General features: G+C 41.5%; 1 protein-coding gene across 2 annotated transcripts in view; it reads left to right on the forward strand.

The window, feature by feature from the left end:
* The window catches only part of GATA6 (GATA binding protein 6), a 32,529-nt gene extending 20,273 nt beyond the window's left edge, over nt 1-12,256 (forward strand). For both annotated transcript variants that reach the window (XM_072735072.1, XM_072735071.1), the window contains exon 7: nt 10,891-12,256. In XM_072735072.1, the coding sequence (XP_072591173.1) occupies nt 10,891-11,064 (174 nt within the window). In that variant the 3' untranslated portion in view covers nt 11,065-12,256. The remainder of the gene's footprint in view (nt 1-10,890) is intronic.
* Nucleotides 12,257-25,035: the final 12,779 nt, after the last annotated feature.

Here is a 25,035-nt window from a genome sequence, read left to right on the forward strand (position 1 = left end):
CGCCAACCTGGCAAGGAACATGGAAGCATGTGGAGTTTGCATACTTTCATTTTGATCTCAAGGCCTTTTCTAGACTTCCCGTTTTTTTGTATTGTATGTGTGTGTTTGTGCGTGCGTGCCTGTGTGTTATGGGGAGGATAGTAAGGAGAAATAGTTAGAAATGCATTGCACTACAGTAATACCCAATGCCTTTATGTGTGTGTGTGTGTGTGTGTGTGTGTGTATAGAGGTCAGCACAAGTATATCATTCTTTAAATAGTTTATAATATGTAAGTCCACCCAATTTATCATAGGACTGTGGCTTATTTAATAAGTGACTCATTATCACAATCTGAAAGCCAGAATGCTAGGTAAAGAAGAAGTGTGGGTAGAATGTCGTGTGCCTTCTCACGGCCTCGGGTTGGGCGGCTTCGTCTTAGAACACAACGTTTCTCTGTAGATTACAGATTCTTTGTAGTCTCCCCCCCACCCCACCCCCCCACCCTGCCCTGCCTCTGTAAGAATATACAAATTGTCACAAAACATGAAATAATGTTACGGGAAACATGGCCAAATTTAAGAAATCTGGCTTAGAATGCTCTGAAATGTTATTGCTAAATGAATCTTCGAAGAAAATGAATTCCTTTACTGGAACGAAAGTAATTTATTATGCATTTCATGGGTGTCTGCCAAAAGAGTTACTAGCAATATGAAGATCTAATGGATATGAATTCAATACAATCTGTTAGCTTTGTTCATGTTGAGAGCTACCTGTTATTTTTTTTCCTGAAATTTTAATAATTTTAAAAAGCATCTCCAAAGACAGGTGTTGGCATGTGCGATAATTCATAATTCAGTAACCTAGTGCACCAGACCCAGCACTTGGAATCTGTGGGAATGAGCACAACCAAATTACTTTATTGACTTCGGATTTTAAGAAAGACTTGAACAAATAAACGACAAGTATTGATCTCAGTGTCCTGTTGGAGTCTTGCGAGTAAATAGTTCCAAGTCAATATCTGATGATGTTTAAATTTACTTGCTGTGCTGCTGTTTTCGTTGTTGTTAACATGGCATGGTTTCACTAGAGCCGGGGTGCACACTCTGGAATCATATTTTTTATCTTATTAAGGGACACATATTTTTAATTAAAGCTCTGATTAAGCTTATTTGCTTGATTCATGGTGAAGCCTTGGTATGGTCTGAAGTTTATTTCTGGGGGTTCACAGATTAGCAGCTGGAAGGAAACAGATTCAGGCAGCCAGACACTAGCTCCAGCTCTATGTGTGACTCTAGTTAGCTGCCAAGGTTTTGTAAAGCCTCTGTTTTCCTCCTACTAAAAGAGAAAAGTAATTCCTACCATCTGGTCCTTAAGAGCATTGTGTAGCATAAGTGGGAGATGCCTGCAGACCTCTTTGAAGCTCAAGGAGAACAGCACTATTTAAATATAATCTTGGAAGTTAATAGTGCTGTGCTTTATTCACATGGCATTTCCCACCCACCCCCTCCCCATTCCAAGACATTAGAAATAAATCCTTACTTTCCTGGTGGGGGGAAATGAAGAGATGTAGAACTATTGCATTAACAAAGTAACCATGGATAGGTTTTTTTTTTTGTGTGTTTTGTGCGTGTGTGTGTGTTTGTTTTTTTAAAGATTTTATATATTTGAGAAAGGGAGAGCATGTGTGTGGGGTTGGGGGATGGCAGAGGGAGAAGCAGATGCCTCAGTGAGTAGGGAGCCTAATGTGTATAGCTCGATCCCAGGACCCCGAGATTGCGACCTGAGCCAAAAGCAGATGTTTAACTGACTGAGCCACCTAGGTACCCCCAAAGTAACCATGTTTTAAATATTTTTATTTTTCTGATAGCCACAATTTTTCACTCCTTGTGACACTTAGTACTTTCATAATGCTTTCTTGTAAATGTTGCTTGGTTCTCAGATCATGGTCTGCTTTCTCTGAGATGGTGCGATTAAGTTATCCATCTGAAAGTTTTGTTATAAAAGATCATAATTCACCAAGTTTTAAATCTTTCCTTGGGATCCTTTACCACTTTGACTAGAATAGAGCCATCCATTTTAATTTATTTTAGAAGATAAACTTTTTCTTTAGAATACCAGTGACTTCAGTTTGTGGGGCAAATACTCCCCCATGCCATTTTTAAAAATTTGTTTTCATTTCATTTGTTTTTATTGAAATTCAATTTGCCAACACATAGTATAACACCCAGTGCTCATCCCACCGCCATTTATGTTTGTAATCAGCATTTAAAAAAAAGATTTTATTTATTTGAGAGAGAAAGTGTAGAGACAGAGAGGGCATGAGCACTAGCAGGGGGTAGGGCAGAGGGAGAGGGGGAAACAGACTCCTCTGCTAGGCAGGAAGACCTATGTGGGGCTCGATCCCAGAACCCTAGGATTATGACCTGAGCTGAAGGCAGATGTTTAACCCACTGAGCCACCCAGGTGCCCCTGTAATCAGCATTTTACTGTTAGTCCAAGGGCACTTAAACTTCAGGCTGTGGCTTTCTTCACTGTGACAAACCTGCTGTTTGAATGTGTACAGATGTATAAAACAATCTGCTCCTTTGCCCAGGGTAGATCGTGTGCATAGAATTGCTCTTCCCTCCTTGAAAAGGGCAGCATCCTGGGGTATGGATAGAACCTGGCCTACTCAGGCCCAGAAGGGGCGAAAGGGCCCAAGGGGGGCAGCCAGTGAGCTCTCCATTACAGAATTGCTTGTTAAATTACAAAAATAACTAAAACATTTTGCTAAAAACTGAATTAGGTCATTGTCTACAATGACCGTGACTCTTCCTTCTTGCGAGAGAAGGTGTTTATGTTCTTTTGCTTTGAGTTGTTACGGGAGACATAAAGGGCTTTGTTTTGATTGACAATTTTTACGGGTCCTGATGGAGACAGAACGCTTGTGCGTTTGTGCCACTTCCTAAACTATTAGTGAGTCACTTTTATGTCTCCCTCCAAACCGAAATGAGTATAGTTTTTAGAGTGAAAGTTTATTTATCTGAAAGTGTTTCTCCTTTGTTGGAATTTACGCATAGTTTTTTTGAGGCAGGCCGCTATAAAACACTGGGAGAGCCTAACCTAGAGGTTACAAAAGCAGAGAAGAGAGTGTTGGCAGTGAGGGATGGCTGGCTTCCCCTCACAGAAGAGAAAGCCATAACCACAAGCTTACTTAGATGTGTAGGAAGGACAGATCAGAGGCCATGGAAGCCGACAGTCTGAATTCGAGCTAAGGAGTCAGTGTGATCATCATCAAAGTCTTAAGCTCTGGGAATGATCACACACTCACCCTCAACCTGCCTGGGATGCTGTGTTTTGTTTCTTCAGATCAGGGCTCCAGTAAGTGATTACAGCACAGAGGACAGAACATACCCCAGTTGACTCCTTTTCGGTTTCCTTCCTCAAAAATGAAATTGATGTTTATAATTCACAGGCTATAGAAACTACGTTGTTCTGCAGTGGCTGTGTCCTTTAAAGGGTTTCCTTGGCTCTGATAAGAGCTCTGATAGCCAGAGCTGCCTGAGGAGCTGTCTCTGGGCCTGCCTGTTACCAGGTCTGTGAGGTAGTGGGAAAGATAGACAGCTGCCAGTGTTGCTGAGGCCACTGCGAGCCAGACACTACTGGGCACTGACTCTGACTTTATCAAATCAGAAATTCTTGACTTTTCAGATATATGTCCAAAAGTTGTTCTCACAGGAAAAAAAAAAAAAACCAACCATGTGATCTGAAGATGAATTGTGCCTACTTTGCAGGCTAGTAGATATTTTCCATGACCCAGCCTGCAGAAGCCCGGGTTGTCCCTGAAGTCATTTATTCCTTTAAGAGGGAGATTTCCAGCCCAGCCATCCTGCCAGGTCTCCTACCTAACCTGGCCTGAGTTCAGTGCTAAGCCCGGGCTGAGTCTGGTGCTGATAACACATTCTTTCAACAGGAAGTGCCTCCATTTTCACTTGTCTGTGGGAGGGTGGAGGGCAGATAAGCCATGAATGGAAACACAGAACAGATTTCGGCCCCACCCTCATAATGCACTTTGATCAGAGAAAGAGCGAGGACCTCCGCCTGTGTGCACTGCCCACCAGGACAGGGAAGGATGGTGCAGCTGTGGGCATTCCACAGCCCTCCCCTCAGAGCTTCTGTTCAGGAACCCTGGCGGGGTTGGGTTGTAGGTTAGGGAAGTGTCTGCTTTGGCTGTGTTCTCATGTCCGTGATCTGAACCTTCAAGGTTTTTCCACTAGATGCGGGGAAACATTAACCAATCAAAACTTAAGCTTGTAATTTTGTGTGTGTGGTACAGAATCCAGGTCCATACATTTTCTCTGAAATTTTTTTACTCCAAGTTGCACTGATTCTCAATAGGTAGCTCTAGAACATCACCAAAGAGGGAAAGACACTCCAGACAAACAATGATATGAGAAGCCAGGTTTCATAAGGAGAGTTGTGCCAATTCTAGATTTCTTACCCAGTTAGAATACTGTTGCAAGAGCTCAGGTTACACTAATGCACCCATTATACCATTTTAACATCCATGGACCCATGTTTCACATCATCCAGGTTCCAGCCAATGGCAGGTGGCATGGATGTAGGTGACTTCAGGTTGCTTGGGATCCCCTTCTGGGCCTCTCTTCTCTCTCTTCGTGCCTCCGCTCTGATTCCTCCCTGTTTGATCCCGCTACTTCATGACTCTTTCCAGGCTGGCTTGTCCTGTCCTTGAGTGCTTGTGCGTTATATTTCTGGTGCTAATGTTTTCTACCTTCCCCAAAGTTACACTGCACTACGCCATTCAGTTAAAATATTCAAAGGAAGGTACTGATGACTAATAGATGGTCCTCTGTCCCCAAACTCTACCTGGTTCCCTTGAAATACTTCTGCATGTGCAGGAATTGTAATGATGACATAGTTAGAATTTGTATCCTGCTGTTTTTCAGTTAACATTGCATTGCAGGATTTTTTCCAGTTTGCTGCATGATCTTATTATTTTTAATAATTGCATAATAGTTCATTGAGCGGATGTAACTTGCTTTTCCAAACCGACCCGTATTATTAGGCATTAAGATTATTTCCATGGTTTCCACTATTATAAGTTACCCTGCAATGGCTGTCTTCCCTTGTGGAACCTTTCCCTTCCTTTGAATTCTTTCCTTATAAATACATTTCCAGAAGTGAAATTACAGAGCTAAGTAGGGTATAAAGTTCTTGTTGGCTTTGCGAACTGCCTTCTAAGGCATGTACCAGAATACAGCCCCACCGGCCATGGATGAGGGGATTGGGGTTATCACGGTCTCAACAGATCTCATCGCTATGATCTCATATGTATTGTGACATAAAAATTTTGTTTTTTATTAAGATATGATTGGTACACAAAAGCTGTACATTGCAGTATTTCTTTTTTAATTTTTATTTATTTATTTATTTATTTATTTATTTTTAAAATTTTTATTTATTTATGATAGTCACAGGGAGAGAGAGAGAGAGAGAGGCAGAGACACAGGCAGAGGGAGAAGCAGGCTCCATGCACCGGGAGCCTGATGTGGGATTCGATCCCGGGTCTCCAGGATCGTGCCCTGGGCCAAAGGCAAGCGCCAAACCACTGCGCCACCCAGGGATCCCTCTTTTTTAATTTTTAAAAAAGACTATTTATTCATGAGAGACTAGAGAGAGGCAGAGACATATACAGAGGGAGAAGCAGGCTCCCTACAAGGAGCCCGATGTGGGACTTGATCCCAGGACGCCAAAATCATAACCTGAGCCAAAGACACTCAACCACTGAGCCACCCAGGTGGCCCCACTGCAGTATTTCATGTTTGAGTACCATATCCCCATTTATAAATAAGCTTCTCAAGTGTTGGTACAAGCACCTCTTTCCATTTTTTTCTGAGAAAGTCGGATGTGGCTTTTGATTTCAAATGAGCTATGCATTGCTCACATAATTTGCAGTTTGCCTGTCCTTTGACGTAGCAGTGGTGGTCTGCAGTATAGCTTAACATTTTTGACTGGACAAAGAAGACAAATATATTTGAGTTGATAGCTTTTGGAATTATTGCTCAAGTGTGAAGAACAAGGTGTTAGAATTTCTTTACTTAGAAGAAAGTCATTGCTGACGTGGATAGGTGGTTTTCACTTAGCTCTGAACGAGTTCCACTGCTGCTCCCATTAGGTGATGGTAGTAACTCACCTGGAAAAGGGTAGAACTGGGGAGATCAGGGACACCTGGGTGGTTCAGTGGTTGAACGTCTACCTTCAGTTCAGGTCATGATCCCAGGGGTCCTGGGACCAAGTCCCTCATTAGGCTCCCTGTGGGGAGCCTGCTTCTCCCTCTGCCTGTGTCTCTGCCTCTGTGTCTCTTATGAATAAATAAAATCTTAAGAAAAAAATAATTGGAGATTAAGTTAGGTCTATGCTCCTTAAGAATAATACTAATAGCATATGTTTGTGTCGTCTTTCCTGTTATCTCAGATACTGTTGGAAAGACTTTATGTATGTTAATGAATTTAATTCTTGCAGTAACCTTAGGACATAGGTGCCTCTTTTAAATTTCCATTTTCTAGGGGTGCCTGGGTGGCTCCGTAGGTTAAGCATCTAGCTTTTGATTTTGGCTCAGGTCTTTATTTTGGCGGCCTGGAATTGAGCTCCACATTGGCCTCTGCTCAGTGCAGTCTGCTTGTCCCTCCTCCTCTACTCTCTCCCTAAAATAAATAAAATCTTTAAAAAAAATGTCAATTTTCTAGGTGAGGAACCTGAGACACAGGGCTTTAGTTCAGGCCTTCTAGTTTACCTCTCCCGCATTGTCTCCTTGCCTCCTTTGCTTATCCTTCTGTTTCTGCTGGCTTTGCTTAAGAGTAGGTCTCTGGTATGTCCTGCACACCTCCCATGCTCAATACCCTTTCCTCACTAGTCTGCTTACCGTGGCAAGGCAACATGCTGATGCTTTCACAAGCACTGTACTGTCACAGCCCTGCTTGAGGGTTGATGTGAAGGCAAGTTTTGCCAGGAGGAGCCTTGGAGAGGTGACCTTACTCAGTAGGTGGCTGAACCAGGATAGTACTCAGAAGTCTGTCCACACTGGTCCCCACTGTTGCAAGCTGCGTGCAGCCCGTCCCCAGGAATCCTTTCCCTTCTGTGTCCTTTTTTTGACCTATTGCTCCAACCCTATATCTCAGCCTCTCATTTGTCATTCATGATAGGAAGTTGATCATTGTTACTTTCCAGTGTGTATGTGGCCTGGGAGCTCATCCAGGGAACAACCGTGTCTTTGGGGCCTGGTGTCTGGCTCTCATAAGCATCTTGCTAATGTTTCTCGTGGCTGACTTGTGGTAGTGATCAACCCCTCTGCTATCTCAGCATGTCTGGCCATGTGAGGTGGGCTGCATTCTGGGCCAATCCAGGTATCCCTTTTTGATTCAGAAAATAACACTTGCTGTAGTGAATTCAGATTTAGTCAGATAAATGCACATGTGCTTTTTCTGGGAATAGGTAGATCAGTTATGAGATTGGATGTGACATAAATCATTTATAATTGCATTCACTCTTTTTATTAGTGTTATGGTAGCTCCTTCTTAAAATGAGGCCTTCTGTGTAATTGAATTTTTGTTTAAAATAAACTTTTGTTTATTACTTTGGGTGTTAAATCTGAGTCCATGTTGGATTTGCTTATGGTGGAGTTTCTGGAATTAATGGTTAAAGTTGGTTACCGTATTTATATGGGTAACTAGAACCATAGCTTTGTGTTTGACAGGATTCTTTGAGCCGTTTCAAAGTCTGTTTTAAGTTTTAGACATCTCAATGACTTCGTGAAATGTTTTTTATGCACCCAAAGCCCTCAGTTTAAGTCTCCTGTTAATTTAAAAAGAAGTTTGAGGGTAGCCCGGGTGGCTCAGTGGTTTAGTGCCACCTTTGGCCCAGGGCGTGATCCTGGAGACCCGGGATGGAGTCCCATGTTGGGCTCCCTGCATGGAGCCTGCTTCTCCCTCTGCCTCTGTCTCTGCCTCTCTCATGAATAAATAAATAAAATCTTAAAAAAAAGAAGTTTGAGTGTGGTGGTACTGTTGTGACTGGATTTTTACAAACCCTCATTTTTGCCAGGAAAGGAAGGATTGGTTCCCTGAGGGGCTGGATTGGGAAGTTGGGATGGGCAGATAGGAAGTCCTACGACCAGACCTGAAGCCCTTGTTCCCAGCCTCATGCAGGTATTGTGAGGATTAGAGAGAGAACCAGATTTTTGATTCCAGAGAGAGCAGGACTACATTGACTTCCAGGCCCCTGAATTGGAGCCAAGGGGGGCTCAGCATATACCTTCCATTCAGTTCAGCCTGTGTGTGGTGCCCAAAGTTTCTCTGAAGTAGATGCCACATCAGCTCAGCCAGACAAATGGATGTTGTGTCAGGGGGAAACTATCCAGTAATTTATGGGATGAAACTCTGAAAGGTAGGAAGAAATAACAGATTTCTGAAATTTTTAGAAGGAAAAAGCCATGATTTAAGTATGGATTCATGGCTAGATTTTTTTTTTAGGCCTTTATTTATTTACTCATGAGAGACACAGAGAGAGATAGAGGGAGAAGCAGACTCCCTGCGAGGAGCCTGATGTGGGACCTGATCCCAGGACCCTGGGATCACGCCCTGAGCCAAAGGTAGACGCTCAACCACTGAGCCACCCAGGTTTCCCTCATGCCTAGATTATTTTAAATGAACTTTTTACTTTGGAGTGATTTTAGGTTTATGGAGAAGTTGCAGAGGTGGCAACCTTCACTCAGTTTCCCCAGATGTTAGCCTCTCAGGCTTCCACAATGTTTTGTCCAAATCATGGAAGCAGCATTGGTCTGTGACTGCTGCAGGCTCAGCACCATCTCTCCCCCACCGCCCCCCCTGCCACTGGCCCCAGGCATCCATCTCAGGCCTGGCCTGGCAAGGGCCCCCCTTCATGCAGAGCAGTTCTTCTGAGCCTGCTCTGAGCTGTGAGTTTTTTCTCAGTGAGCCTCATTTAGGGTCTGTCTGACTTAAAGCGAGGTTCTGGGCTTTCAGGCAGAAGACCATAGAGGTGATTTCCCTGCTCACATCACAGCGGGAGAATGTGACATCTTGTCAACAGGATACTGGCCTGTGGCTCCTCTGTGGCCACAGGGGCTTCCATTCTTTTTCCAAAAGGGTTGAGAGAGTGTGATGGTCTTTCCTCTGTCTTTCTCTTTGGAAGGAAATGCAATTGTTGCAGACAGGGTGGTGTTTTCAGGTGGAAGGAAGGCTCATATGTATAGACTTCTTAGCTGCATCAGCTGTCACTGCACCTGTTCTTTCCCTCAGGAACCTGGATGTGACTTGTGAGGTTTCTATATATCCTGTAACTACCTTCTTCTTCTTCTTCTTCTTCTTTTTTTTTTTTTTTTGCAAAGATTTTATTTATTTGAGAAAGAGAGCATGAGCAAGAGCAGAAGGGGAGGGAGAAGCAGATTGCTGCTGACCAGGGACCCTGAGGTGAGGCTCCATCCTAGGACCCTGGGATCATGACCTGAGCCGAAGGCAGATGCTTAACTGATTGAGCCACCCAGGCACCCCTCAATCCTCTAACTTCTTAACCAAGTATAACATGCATATAAATCCTGAGGGACACACCCCCGTGTTTTCTGTACCTGCCTGTCAGCACCACATGTTGCTGGAAGGAACAGTGGAGTGTTCTGCAGGTTGAAGTTGTGGCTGATTCATGTGTACAGGCTGAGTTCTGACACCCAAGAATAGTATGTGCCTGCACTCATATTAGTAAAGGATACAGCAAGAAGACTTGTTATTTTTGATATGTCGGAGCTTTTGGGGGCACTGTGTGCAGATGGGGCACTGTCTCTCTGATGTACATGTCACTGACCTTGTCCTTGGAGCCACACTGAGCAGCTTGGGCATCATGCTAGTCAGGGCTAGATTTAAGAAAAAAGCCAAAGGCAACGGTTTTCTCAAACTGTAGTCTAAACATGATTTTGGTTATTTTGGTATGATTCTATGAAATTATATCATGTTTTCTATTTGCCTTTTTCATTTGGATGGAAGGAATGAATGAAACAGAACAGTGATATTTTGCTTCAGGTAATTGCCACAACCACGACAGACACAGGATGTTAGCATTTACTTTATATAATATGCTCTGCTCTCAAAATGGCCTGTTCTCCTTGAAAATAATTTAAAGGTAAATGCGGTAGATATTAAAGCCTCTGTGTACGGGTTACTTTTCCATGAAGTCAGTGCTCAAAAATTTCATGTATCAGGCCTTGCTGAGCTGTGTAGCTTTCCATTTTAGACTTTGGCATAACTGCTAAGGTTGTGGCTCTGCTGTGTGTGTGTGTTACTTTGTTTTCTCTTGGGAAATGATTAGATTGTGTGGGCATCATCAAGACCTGTTCACCCAGGTGGTATGGTTTGCCTCGCTGTCCAAGAGCTGAGGGTTTGGCACTCTTTATGAAAGATTTTTACGTATGTATTCATTCATGAGAGACCAGAGAGAGACAGACACAGGCAGAGGGAGAAGCAGGCTCCATGCAGGGAGCCCGACGTGGGACCCGATCCCGGGTCTCTCAGGGTCACACCCTGGGCCGAAGGCGGCGCTAAACCGCTGAGCCCCCGGGCTGCCCTGGCACTCTTTATAGCTAGGCCTCATGCGGTTGCCCTCTCCTACCTCTGTCCGGCTGCACATCTCGCTGGGTGGCTGCTGCCATGAGGCCTCAGGTTCACGGGAGAATGTTTCTAAGAGTTTGTGCTGCCAGGGTTAGGCCGGGGGCGCGGCGCGCAGGGAGCAGCTCTCGCCCGGCCCCAGCGCCGTGGCAGGTGTCCCCGCGTGTGACTTGCCGCCTGACAAATATGTCGGTAACCCTCTCTCCCCTTCTCTTTCTCCTCCCCATCCCTCTCTTCGGCCAGGCGGGCGCCTCGGTGCTGTCCGGCGCAGGAGAGAGCACTAATCCCGAGAACGGCGGCGGCGAGCTCAAGTACTCAGGTCAAGATGGGCTGTACATAGGCGTCAGCCTGGCCTCCCCGGCCGAAGTCACGTCCTCGGTGAGGCAGGATTCCTGGTGCGCCCTCGCCCTGGCCTGAGCCCGCGCGCCGCAGCGGGAGGGCACCTGGCCTGCGGGGATTTTGTCCAGCCGTCCCAACCAGGGCGAGTATGCTGACAGTGCTGACGGAACATTCCTCTGATGCGTGATTTCCGTGCCTTTATTCTGAAAGAGATGTATTTCCCAGGAGGCTTGCTCTGCCTTCCCTCGCTGGCCCTGTCCCTGAAGAGCCAGAGAGAAGACGGAGAGCTCCGAGGACGCAGGTGCAGCCCGCCGCGGCCCGGCCACTGCCAGCCAGCCTGCCTCTGGGTCCGCCGGGGACCTGATGTCCGCTGGGCCACTTCCAGAAACCGGGACTAGGACCGGGGCCTTGCCTGCTAAGGAATAGTGAGAGAGAGATTTTTTTAAAAAAAGGTTTTATGTGTATTGCCCCAAATCATGTGCTTCTTCTGATCGGTTTTGGTTGTTCCAGAATTTCTTCGTACTTTTTCCACACCTGAATTTCACATGCTTTCATGGAGAAGACCATTTGAGGCCATTTGGTACACACTTCTGGAGGCTGAGTCAAAAATATTACTCAGTTTGCAAGACTGCGTTAGAACTGTAACGTACACTGTGACTGACGTTTCTCAAAGTTCATATTGTGTGACTGACCTGAAGTCAGTCGGGATTTGTAAACAGGGTAGCAAACAAGATATTTTTCTTCCATGTAAACAATAATTTTTTTAAAAAGTGCAATTTGCGTTGCAGCAATCAGTGTTAAATCATTTGCATAAGATTTAACAACATTTTTTATAATGAATGTAAACATTTTAACTTAATGGTACTTAAATAATTTAAAAGAAAAAATGTTAACTTAGACATTCTTATGCTTCTTTGACAACTGCATCCCATTTCTATATTTCCGATTGTAAAAGAAAAATACTTCAAGAACAAATCTTCTCTCAGGAAAATTGCCTATATCCATTTGTTAAGAATTTTTATACAAGAACACGAATATCCCCTCTTTATTTTACTGTGGAATATGTGCTGGAAAAATTGCAACAAAACTTTACTACCTAACAAATAACATTTGTAAATATTCTAGGCATCTGTACACACTACGATGAAGTCTATAGTGTGACTAACCCACAGGCAGGTTGGTTTACATTAATTTTTTAAAGATGGGATGTCATGGAAACCTATTTCACCAAAGTTTTGAAAATAAAAAGGGTATTGTTTTGTCTTCTGTACAGTGAGTTCCTTCCCTTTTAGTTTCATTTTGATACTGTATGTGGCTAGAGATATTCATATAAAACAAGTGCATGTGATGTTTGCAAATTGCCTTTCGGCTTTCCTTTCAACAAATTGTCCTTTGGGAGTTGCTTCATACCTTGGTTTATTTGAAATTGGCATATGGAGTTGTCACCTTCTATTTGCATTGGGGGCAATTTTTATAAGTGAAAAGGACCCACTATTCTATGATAACATGGGAGACTGTTTCACAACACAATGGTGGCATTTCATTTTGGGCTCCTTAAGTGTGAGGCATTTTTTACTTCTTTTCGTGATTATAGTCATACTATGGGGGCCAGCCTGAGTCTTCCAAGAGAGAGGAAGTCTTGCCTTGTGATGGGTTGTATTGCAAGTGAGACTCTAAGCTGGGGAGAATGTGCATCCGGGGAAGCTGCTGAATCCTGCGTACACCCTGATACCAAACAGAGATAGAACAGTGGTCTGGGTGTGGCATCAGACCACATGCCTTCAGGTCTCTGCTCTGCATGCATGAGCTCTGACCTTGGACAAGTCACCCCATTCTCATTTTCCTCGTCTGTAAAATTAAGTCCAATTAACATATAACTCTTAGGATATGTGAGATAATCCATATGAAGTGCCGAGAGTAGTGTCTGGCACATAGGAAGCATGAAGTGCTGACTTTGAAGTAGGGTAGCAGGAGCTCTTACCACGTGGGTTTTTTTTTTTTTTTAAAGATTTTATTTATTCATGAGAGACAGAGAGAGAGAGAGAGAGGCAGAGACATAGGCAGAGGGAGAAGCAGGCTCCATGCAGGGAGTCCGACATGGGACTTAATCCCGGGTCTTCAGGATCAGGCCCTGGGCTGAAGTCGGCACTAAACCACTGAGCCACCAGGGCTGCCCCCACGTGGGTGTTTTGAATGTCTTATTCCCTGTGGCGTATTTAGAAGTTTATTGTCTGTGAGGGTCTGGTGTCCCTCGATTTACTTGCACTTTTTGAGCAAGGCTAGGATGAGTGAAATGAGGGATTCTCTAGCCCAGGGAACAGTAGAGTTGGAGGGAGGGAGCATGCTTGAGACACACCAGTCTGAGTTCCGCTGACTGTTTAATAGAACAGGGTTGGTCTGACAGCAAAAGAAAATTATTATCCCAGACTACTTTTCCCCCTTTCTCTTCTTAACAGTTCTCATTACTTTGAGTGCTTTCTGGTGGGTGGGTTGGAAATTGTTAGTTGAAATGCTTTGGTTAGAAAATCAGTTTTTCTTATTGGGGCTTCCAAATAATCTTTTTTCTGGGGATGGTCCCAGATGTTACTCCTTCAAACCCAAGACACCATTAGGTTGCTAAAGCTCTCCTCCTCCTCCTCCTCTCCTTCTTTTTTTTAGAACATAAAGGGAAAGAAATCAAGCTTTCATAAAATAAATTACAAGGAGTAAGAACAAGGGGAACAGGGCTTCTTGTAGCCTGTCTTAACACAATGACCTCTCCTAAACTAGGCCTTTTCAATGGTAACTTTCTCACCTGTGATTATACATAAAGAAGTTTGATAATTTGTTCCAAATAGATGATCTCAGCACTGCTCCTCCAAAGTGTGACATATAAAAAAACCAAGTCATTTCTCAAAAGGGAGTGCATTTAAATAGATGGTACACCTCATCTTACAGAGTCCTTAGACCCATTACCATGGGTTGCAGAATTTCTGTCCTCTGTTGCCTGTGGCTGACTTTAGGCTGCCTTACATAACTAAGGTTCCTGTCTGGGGTCTCTCTTTGGGGCCACTTTATGTTCTTTCCTGGTGCCTATGGGAGGGCCAGGAAAGCAAAGGGAGCCATTCATTTCCCCCTGCAAATAAATTAACTTCTTGCTCATGGGAAATGTTTTCCCCAGTCCTTGGAAATTTGATGTAATTTCAGATCATAGATAAATTAGCTGCTGGGAGGGCAATACAACAAGTCTTTGGTGGCTAAGCCAGATTCCAGGCTGCTTTTAATTTTGGGTAGTGCAGTAGCTTTGGCGCATTCAATTCTATGTACTGGCATTTTTCATGGGGTCTTCAGATCTTACGACTCTGAGAAGGAAATAATAGCGTGTGTGTGGGCGAGGCAAGGTAGGGGAGCCGGGATCAAACATTCATTCAGGGTAAGGCAGCTCTTGCTAATTAAAATGTGTTTTGTTTCTGGGTTGAAATACTATGTCAGCTTGGCAGCACTCCTGACTGATCCCCTGTTGTTTGGAAGCTCTAATGGGGAGTCAGATATGAATTTGATTATTTTAAATGAGAAACATCAATACATTTGCTAGACCAAATCTTTCAAAACAGGGTCTGTGGGAAAATTTTTCTACAGCTCTGCTGGCTACTTGAGGCTTTGAGATGGATTCTGTGTGGCTGAACCTGTAACTGCAACCAAAGCAGACCCTTCTGATGTGGACCCTGGTGGTGGGTGGGGGCTGGGGCACCCGGACAAGGTGGTAGCCATCTGTAGCACCTGCAGAGGAAAAGAATCCTATGGTGTCTTTGACGGGTTCAAATGTCAGATATTAGGAGATTGGAAAGCCTAAGTAAGTTTACAGGGCCTTTGGATAAAATAAATTATGGCTGATACACATAGTTTGTAAAGGAAAGTTAGGGTGTGGCAGGTACACATCTGAGTTAGACGTTAGAGCAAGCGACCAGTGAGCACGCTGGCCTCTCTGTAATCTGCATCTCTATAATCTTGCTTGGAAAGCCTTTTTAGGGTTGTTTGCTTTTAAGGAATGAGCATTTAAAAAATGGCTAACGTATAGCAATTAGAGATGAAATAATACTTTAATTAGTAGAAGGGCTTATGTTTCAATCATCAGTGGTTCCCTGTGGTAAGATCATCATCTGGGTATCCCTTCACTTTGGGGCAAGTCATTTCCTCTCTCTGGACCTCAGTCTCTACACAGCCATAAAATGCAGAAATCAGGCAGCAAGCGTGGTTGCTCAGAGGTCACTTCCATCTGCATTTGCTACCCACAGGTCCACATGTAGATTATACGCAGAGGCGATGGCGCGTCTGTGAGAAGCTGGAGCTGGGCTCTCCTAGCTCTCTACTGGTTCCTTCACCACCTCAGGTTTTGATCTATGGAGGGCATGTCCTCCTGTCGCCTTAGGCCACAGAAGGTGAGAATCCTGGTCACATCCATGAACATAGGGGCTTTGTAAGGGGTGCTGCTCCACTCCCTAATGCCAAACCTGCTTGGTCTGGGGCCCCTGATATAAAACTTATACAGTGATACGGACCCAGACCGGAAAATGGAAACGTCTGGCAGCTGAGCAGTCCACAGAACAAGGAAAAAACAGCTTTGCTTTGCTTGGCCCATTGCTTCAATATCTTGTAGTTGGTTTTTTATTTCTTGGAAACAACCAACTTTTCATTGTTGTTTGCCTTCTGTGTCTTCTCTTTAGCCATTAAGAGTTTTCCTTCTTGTCTCTCCACCCCTTTCCGGGTTTTACCCCTATTTTTGTGAATTCTGTTCCTTTAACACTCCAAGACTGGTATGAAATAATAATAGCAAATATTTACCTAGCACTGACTACGTACCAGTTTCTATACAAAGCGTCGCACATTTATGTAATCCTCATACCAAATGAATTAAGTGGTGCTATCCTCATTTTACAGATGTGTCTACAGAGAAGTTAAGAAACTTGCCCAAGTGGCAAACTTACACAGTGGCACAGCTAGCATTTGAGCCCTGGCAGTCTGGCTCCAAAGCAATGCTCTTAATCTCTCCGTCATGTTGTCTTTTCCTCTTGATTTAAAGGGGAAGCGATTGAAGAATGCAGAAAGGGAGCAGAATTGCCTGAGACTTGAGGCTAAGTCCTTCCTCTCTCCCCGAGCATCTCAGAAATAGGTAATTATGATTTGCAACACAGGTATTCCTAGATTGAAGACATCTAGTAAATGGGTACGTTTCTTCCAACGATTTCTTTAGAACAGAGAAGGTAGTGTATAGTTGTTAGCTGGAAAGTAGAGTTTGGAGGAATTGTGCCGTATTTGAATAATTAATTGTCTTCTTTTTGTGGAACTCCAAGTAAGGCTTGTTATGCCCTTACCTGGCACAAAAGATGAGAGTAAAGCATTTTGCAAAGTGTAAAAAGCTGGCAAAATTATTAACGGGTTAAAACTGAACACGAGAGAACAAGGAATGCTTCATTGTAGTGTCAAATCTTTCTCTGGTTGTGCCAAGGAATTTTTTTTCAGAAAAACTTGTGCAAGATGTTGGCAGTGATGTCTTAGGCTTTATCTTTTTGAATAAGTGTTCATTAGTGCTTACATCATTGTTGCTATTATTATTTTGATAAGTGTACATTACTAACAATGCTCTCTGTCAGGGGTTCTCAGACTTTTATTTACAGGAGAATCATGCATAGTGTTTGTTAAAATTGCAGAGCCCTTGACACTTTCCCCTGAGAATCTGATCCTGCAGGTCATCTGTAAGGCTGAAGAATGTGCATTTTTTTTTTTTACCTTGCATTAATGAAAATTCCTTAAATAGTACAAAATTCAAGTTATAAGTTGGAATGCAGTGAAAAACAATTGCCCTTCTTACCCCTATTCCCCAGCCACTCTGTTCTTCTCCCAGATGTAACTTCTTATTTCTTGTATTGATTATATGCATTGACTATTGGTGCACACACAAGCACATACAAGTATATATACTCAAAATTTTTTTTTTTTTTTTTTTTTTTTTTTTTTTTTTTACTCACCTGGTAGCATACTATACACATTGCATTTTGCTTTTCTCACTTATATGTCTGGGTAGTTCATTATTTAATCAGTGCCTTATTGAAGAACATTTGTTTCCACTCTTTTGATATTCTAGCAGTGTTGCAATTACTATCCCATATCTATGTCATTTCACTCATATGCAAATATACCTATGAGGTGAATTTCTAGAAATGGCATTACTGAGTCAAGGGATGTCTCTACTTTTAATTTTGATAGGTATTGCCGAATTAGTCTTACAGAGGTTGGCTCAGTTTGCACTCCCATAGGCAATGTACAAGAGTGCATGTTTTCCCTTAGCCAAACAAGTTTGTTATCAAACATTCTGATCTTTGTCATTTTCACATCTCTGAATTTTGTTTTGCATTTATCTTGTTGTGAATGAAGTTGAACTTTTTTTCCTATGATTAAGAGCCATGTGTAGTTCCATTTATGTGAACTCTTTCTGTTCGTATTCTTTACCTGTTTTTTTCTATTGGGTTATTGGTTTCATTGATTTGAGAAGCTCTTTGCATATCAAAGACATTAGTCTTTTGTCTGATACTCTTTAAAGATATTTATTCCTGGTTTTTCTTTTGACTTTGTTTATACTTTTAAAAAATCATGATGATCTTTTCTTTTTAAAAGGTATTTCAGTTTCTCAATCTTCTTTTTTTATGGCTTTGGAGTTTTATGTAATATTTAGGAAAGCCTTCTCCACTGTTAAGATTATTTTTTAATTCCATGTTTTCTTCTAGTACTTTCATGGTTTTGCTTTTGAGGTTTACATTTTGTTTCCATCTGGAATTTTTGTTTTTGGTGGTTGTAATATGTAGAGAATATATTTAACCTTATGTTTTTCCAAATGGCAACCGAATTGTCCCAGTATCATTTCCTGAATAATCCATTTACCTCCCACTGATTCAAAATGGGAATTAAAAAAATATGTAGATCCTCATATGTATATGTATTCTTGTATAAATTCTTATGTGGATATATATATAATATAAATTTTTATATATATTTGGCTCTATTTCTGGATTTTTCTATTCTCTACCAATGATCTGTTTATTCATGCTATGATCCCAAATTGCTTTGACTATTCAATGTATTTAGAGGGCTAACCCCTTCTCATTAATCTTTTTTAAAAATGAGGCCTTGATCACTATTTTCACTTTATTTTCCATACAAACTTTAAAATCGACTTGTTCATTAAAAAAAAATCCTATTGGTATTTTTATTGGGATAATATTAAAATGTTAAGGTAACTTAGGGGGGAATTAATATATTTTATTAAGTCTTCCAGTCCAATATGAAGTATATCTTTTCATTTGTTTAGATTTTTTTTTGCATCCCTCATTATTATTTTAAACTTTTCATTTAGATCCTATGCATGTTTCCAGTTATGTTTATCCCTAGATCTTTCACACTCTCTGATGTTAGTCTCGCTTTTCTAAATGTTTGTTACATATGCTAAGTGTATTATTAAGTTTGTTTCCCAGAATCATTCTGAATTTTTCTATCTTCTTTTGGTTGATTCTCTGGTGTTTTCTGGGGGGGCATGCAGTTTCTGTTTGCACTGCTGGTGACTTGGGTGTCAGTGGGAAACCTTGCTCTTGGTGTTGTTCAAATAAGGAAATACAATACCTCTTAATGTACTTGTTCACTTAAATCATGGATTCATTTAACTTTAGAAATGGAAGGGATCTTGCCGAGGTCCAGCAGAGGAAACTGAGTCGTGAGAGGTTAAATCCTGCTGGCCAGCGTGGACAGTGAGTTTCCAGGTTCCTGACTCAGTGGTCTTGGCTCTGGGCTAGGCTGAGAGGTCACTAAATGAAACTAGAGAACTAAACATTGTGAGCAAAAGTTTGGCCTTTGGCAGAGGCTAGTAACTTCTACTACTCTGAGCATTGCTTCATTAATCAGTTTAGAAATTAACAAGCTACTGAGACTTGGGCCAATAGAGTTGTTCAAAGATTGCATATGTCCCCAAACACCAGCTCAGAGTTACCTCCAGGGAGTAGCACAAATGACCATTGGTCTTCAGTGAATCATCAGGCTGCATTTGCTGGAATAAATGAAAGCATTGTGAGAGCAGGAACTCAGGACAAACACCTACACTTGCTAACCCAAACAGTTTTCCTTTCTGAGCCCCTGGAGATCACTTATCACCAAATGGACAGATACACTCTGAAAAGTTTTTGTAGGCCTCACAGCTTATAAATAAGAGACTGCATTCTTTATGCTACCTTCTTGTTGAATCTGGCAGAGGGAAGATCTCTGGCTCCAATCAGCTGGGCAATGACCAGTAGCTAGGTTGGCTGAGAGTGATGACTCTAGTCAAATTAACTTTGTAAACCCAGTATATTTAACTCAGAGCACCCTACATTTTGAGAACACAAGCCATCTTATTCATGGAAGATCATGTTGGGAGCAACTGTTGTGTATTACCTATCATAAAGCCAATATTGAATGGCAGTTGGTCTGTGGGGAACATACTGGCATAGGTTGCATAATATTTAACATTTCTATAACTCTTTGCTCTTTCTTACACATTTATGATTCCTTAAACACTCTTACCAGGACTTTCTTTTTGTTTATTCTGTTCTTCCATTTACATTTTGCTGAATATGTGAGTCTACAACAAACATTTCTGATATTTTATTACCACTAGATTCATTGGTGAAATTTCTAGTTGAGTCCTCCCAGGAGAAATTCCAGAAGATGCCTCCTTTCTTTTCCAAATGAGTGAGAGATTCTTTTATTTTGAAACTGACTAGAAAAAGCCTTTGGTTGGTGGCTATATCTTCGATTGGGGCAGTGGAGGAAGCTGCTTCTTGATTCAACCTTCCTTCCTTGACCTCCTTAAGGCATTTGACTTTGTGGCCTACTCTATTATTGCTGAAACCTCCCCTTTTGACTTTTCATGATGTTATAAATAAATCAGGAGTGCAATGAAGTGGAAAGACTGTGGACTTTGGAGTTATGCAATCATGAGTTTGAATCCCAGCTCCACACACCAGCTCTGTGGCTTACCAACTTACTTAAACTCTCTAGGATGCAGAGTTCAGTGTTCAAAAAGGAGAACAAGATTACTATTTCATAGCCCTGTCATCAGCCTTGAAGCCTCAGTCAACTTTGTGAAGGGAAGAGCAGCGTTTGTAACTCTGGGCATGATGCTTTTAGTGCGCATATGAGACAGACACAAATTTATTTAATTAATTTATTATTTTTTAATATTTTAAGAGTTTTTTTAAGATTTTATTTATTTATTCATGAGAGACACACAGAGAGAGGCAGACACATAGGCAGAGGAAAGACACTCACTTATTTAGTTGCTTTTTATTTCCCATGTGCAACCTGGAAAAACCTCACTCATTCATTCATTTACCATGTTAGTCAGGGTTCTTCAGAGAAACAGAACCATATGTGTATATGTACATGTAGGTATGTATATACTTGTACACATGTATGTGTATTTGCATTTGCATGTATATATATGTGTATATATATATCTGTGTGTATATATATCTTCTCTCTTCTCTTAAGGAATTGGCTCATGCAGTGATTGTGAGGGGTGGCAAGTCTGAAATCCATAGGGCAGGCTGGCAAACTGGTAACTCCTAATGGTTGGAGTTAGATAATGTTGGATCAACACCCATTTATGACAAAAACTATCAACAAAGTGGGCATAGAAGGAATATACCTCAACAAAATAGAGGCCATGCATAATAAGCCCTCAACTAACATCATACTCAACAGTGAAAAGCTGAAAGCTTTTCCTCTAAGGTTAGGAACAAGGCAAGGATGCCCATTCTCACCACTTTTATTCACTATGGTATTGGATGTCCTATCCAGAGCAATTCTATAAGGAAAAAAAATCCATCCAGGTTGGAAAGGAAGAAGTAAAACTGTCACTATTTGCAGAAGACATGACTTATATATAGAAAACCCTAAGGACTCCATCAAAAAACTAATAAATGAATTCGGTGAAGTTGCAGGATACAAAATCAATACACAAAAATCTGTTGTGTTTCTATACACTGCTAAGAGACTATCAGGAAGAGATAGGAAAACAATCCCATTTATAATTGCATCAAAAGAAAATACCTAGGAATAAATTTAATCAAGGAGAGGGTAAAAGACCTGTATACTGAAAACTACAAGACATGAATGAAATTGAAGAAGACACAAATGAAAGACATTCTATACTCATGGAGTAGAAGAATCAATGTTAAAATGTCTATACTACCCAGAGCAATCTACTGATTTGGTACAATCTCCATCAAAATTCCAGTGGCATTTTTTTCCACAGAAATAAAACAAATAATCCTAAAATTTGTATGGAACCATGGAAGACCCAGATAGCCAAAGCAATCTTGAGAAAGAAGGAAGCCAGAGGTATCATGCTCCCTGATTTCAAACTATATTACAAAACTCTGGTAATTAAAACAGTATGGTATTGGCATAAAAGCACATAGATCAATGGAGCAGAATAGAGAGCCCAGTAATAAACCACACACATATGGTCAGTTAACTTACAACAAGGCTGAAAACATGGGAAAAGGTCAATCTCTTCAATAAATGATTGGACATTTGTCCAATTGGGAAAATTGGACAGCCACATACAAAAAGCAAAACTGGCCCACTATCTGACACCATGCACAAAAATTAACTGAAAATTAATTAAAGATTTAAATGTAAGAACTGAAACCATGTAACTCCTAAAAGAAAAAATAGGTGGTAAGCCCTTTGACATAGGTCTTGGTGATAATTTTTTTCAGTCAAACACCAACAAAGACAACACAAGTGAAGATACATCAAACTAAGAAGCTTCTGCACAGCAAAGGAAACCATCAAACAAAATGAAACACCAACCTACTGAATGGAAGAGAATATTTGCAATTTATATATCTGATAAGGGGCTAATATCCAAAATATATGAAGAACTCCTACAACTCAGCAGCAATAAAACAAAAATCCAATTAAAAACTGAGCAGATCCGAGTAGCCATTTTTCCAAAGAAGATATACAGGTGGCCAACATGTACATGTAAAGGTGCTCAACAGCACTGGAAATGCAAATCAAAACCACAGTGAGCTATCACCTCACACCTGTCAGAATGGTTATTATCAAAAAGATAAGAAATAACAAGTGTTGGGATCCCTGGGTGGCGCAGTGGTTTGGCGCCTGCCTTTGGCCCAGGGCGCGATCCTGGAGACCCGGGATCGAATCCCACATCAGGCTCCCGGTGCATGGAGCCTGCTTCTCCCTCTGCCTGTGTCTCTGCCTGTTTCTCTCTCTCTGTATGACTATCGTAGATAAATAAAAATTAATAAAAAAAAAAAAAAAAAAAAAAAAGAAATAACAAGTGTTGGTAAGTCTGTGGAGGAGAGGGAAACCCTTGTGCACTGTTGGTGGGAATGCAAGCTGGTGCAGCCAGTATGGAAAATAGGATGGAGGTTCCTCAAAAAAGTAAAAATAGAACTACTATGTGATCCAAGAATTCCATTTCTGGGTATTTATCTAGAGAAAACAAAAACATTAACTTAAATGATATGTGCACTCCCATGTTCATTGCAGCATTATTTACAATAGCCAAGATATGGAAGTAATCTAAGTATCCATCAATAGATGGATGGATAAAGAAGATGCACTATGTATATGATATATACATATATATATCTCATATATATATCACATTAATTTTAACCATATGTGAATATTATTCAGCCGTAAAAAAGAAGGAAATCTTGCTGTTTGTGACAACGTGGATGGACCTTGAGGACATTATTCTAAGTGAAATAAGTTAGGCAGAGAAAGACAAATACCGTATGATCTCTCTTATATATGGAATCTAAAACAAAAACAAAGTCTTCCTAAAAAAACCCAAGCTCATGGATAGAGACAAGAGATTGGTGGTTGCCAGAGGCAGGGAGTGGGAGGGAGGAGAAATGAGTTAAAGATGAAAAAAAGGAAAGAAAAAAAGATGAAAAGAAAAAAGATACCTTGCCTAGTTTTGCAGAGCAGTAGTTTAGAAACTCAGGCAGCATTCCATTCTTTTTTTTTTTTTTTAAGATTTTATTTATTTATTCATGAGAGACAGAGAGGGAGAGAGAGAGAGAGCCAGAGACACAGGCAGAGGGAGAAGCAGGCTTCATGCAGGGAACCTGACATGGGACTCGGTCCCAGGTCTCCAAGATCAGGCCCTGGGCCGAAGGCAGCACTAAACCGCTTAGCCACCCGGGCTGCCCTCAGGCAGCATTTCTATGTTGCATTCCTGAGAAGGATTTTTTTATTCAGAAAACCTCAGTATTAACCTCCCATTGATTGGACTAGACTCACCTATATTATGGAGGGTAATCTGTTTTACTCAGTTTACTGTTTATATATTAATTACATCTAAACAATACCTCCAGAGCCACATTTAGACTAGTACTGGGTGGGGACTCTCTTGGGTTTCTTACTGGACAGGGGAAGTTTCCTAGGAGTGCTATCCTGAAGTGCAGGAGCTGTTGACTCCCACCTCTTCAGTTTTTTTGCTTGGCTTGCCGTGTTCTAGCTGTGTGACTCTGGGCCAGTCACTGGGCTCTTCTGGACTTCAGCTTGGACATTTAGACTTGATGCACCTTACATTTTCTTCTCACTTTTTAACACTGCATTTCTCTGCTCCTCTAGTGTTGGTACAAGATTTGCAGAGACTTGTTAGGAATTCACAGCTTGTGATTGCTTCACTTTTTTGGATATGGCTCCATGTTTTCGGTTTTAAATTGACATCACATGTTTATTAACCAGAAAAGGGATGTCTTTTTATCACTGTTATGTGATGATGTCATTCATCTAGTCAGTGCTTGAGAGGTGTTTTTAGATTAAAAAATATTTTTAAAGAGTATGTCTCATTAAAAAGACATGTTCCCAGGAGAAGCTCCAGGGTAATGATAGGTAGACTCACCATCTGTATTAGCTTTCTTGATATTTAGTGAACTGTAGAGTATACTGGAAAGAACCAAGGCTTTGGAGTAAGATAGATCTCGACTTAAACCCTGCTTTTCCACTTACCAGCTGTGCGAACGTGGTCATAATATTTAACTTCCCTGAGCCTCAGTTTACTCATATGCAAAGTGAGAATAATGGGATAACTTCTGGGGCTGTTGTGAAATTAAATGAAATGCTATATGTGAACTGCCAAGCATCATTCTGGACACTGAGGAAACTTGAAATAAAGATGAGCTCCTTTCTCTTCCCCCCAATTGTTTCTGAAGCTCTGGAGCACCCAATGGTGCCAATAGTAAGTTTGACGCAAGAGGCTTACTTTCAAGGATGCAGAAGAATTTATCTGCCTTAAAAAAAAAAAAAAAAAACCCAACACCCCACATCCGGGTGTGGTTACCATCTGAGTGTCTCAAATGAGAAAAGGAAGGGTTAGGTTGTGGAGTGCTTTGCTTTTTTTAAAACAGACAGTCTGTACTCTAGGAATCAGCAGTACTTCCATTCTAGGAAGAAGTGATTAATCATTACAGGAAATAGTTTTGTATTGTGTTTTTTTCCTCAAGTACCTTACCAATGAAAGTAATTAAAACTAGAAATTCAGTTGAGAACAGTTTCGGGAGAAGTCAGAACGGAGATGGGCATCCCAGGATTGGAGTTGACCTGTTAAGAGTTATTTCATCCTGTCATGGTTTTAATCCCTGTTGTGATCTTTCCAAGGCCACAAGGGGCTTATATATTGAAAAATAAATTTGTTTAATGCTTTGTAGCAAAAGACTTAGAATACCATCTTTGGTATTCTATTTTTTGGTATTCTTTGGGATTCTATTTTGCTACTTCGTAGCAAAAGACTTAGAATACCATCAGCAATGGGAATAATGGTAAATAATGATAACTAAAAATAGGCTTCTGTGGGTTGCTGGAAAAAAGCTCTTTTCCAGTTGCAGAAAATGGGGAAGGTATGATTCTTTGCAGCCTGTGGCTGGGTCATGCTGCTGTCCGGCAGGGCTGGGCACAAGGGTCTGACCATTTCATTTTCTTTACAGCATCATTTGTGCT

The sequence above is a fragment of the Vulpes vulpes genome, chromosome 13, assembly GCF_048418805.1.
Source record: "Vulpes vulpes isolate BD-2025 chromosome 13, VulVul3, whole genome shotgun sequence".
Taxonomy (NCBI): Eukaryota; Metazoa; Chordata; class Mammalia; order Carnivora; family Canidae; genus Vulpes; species Vulpes vulpes.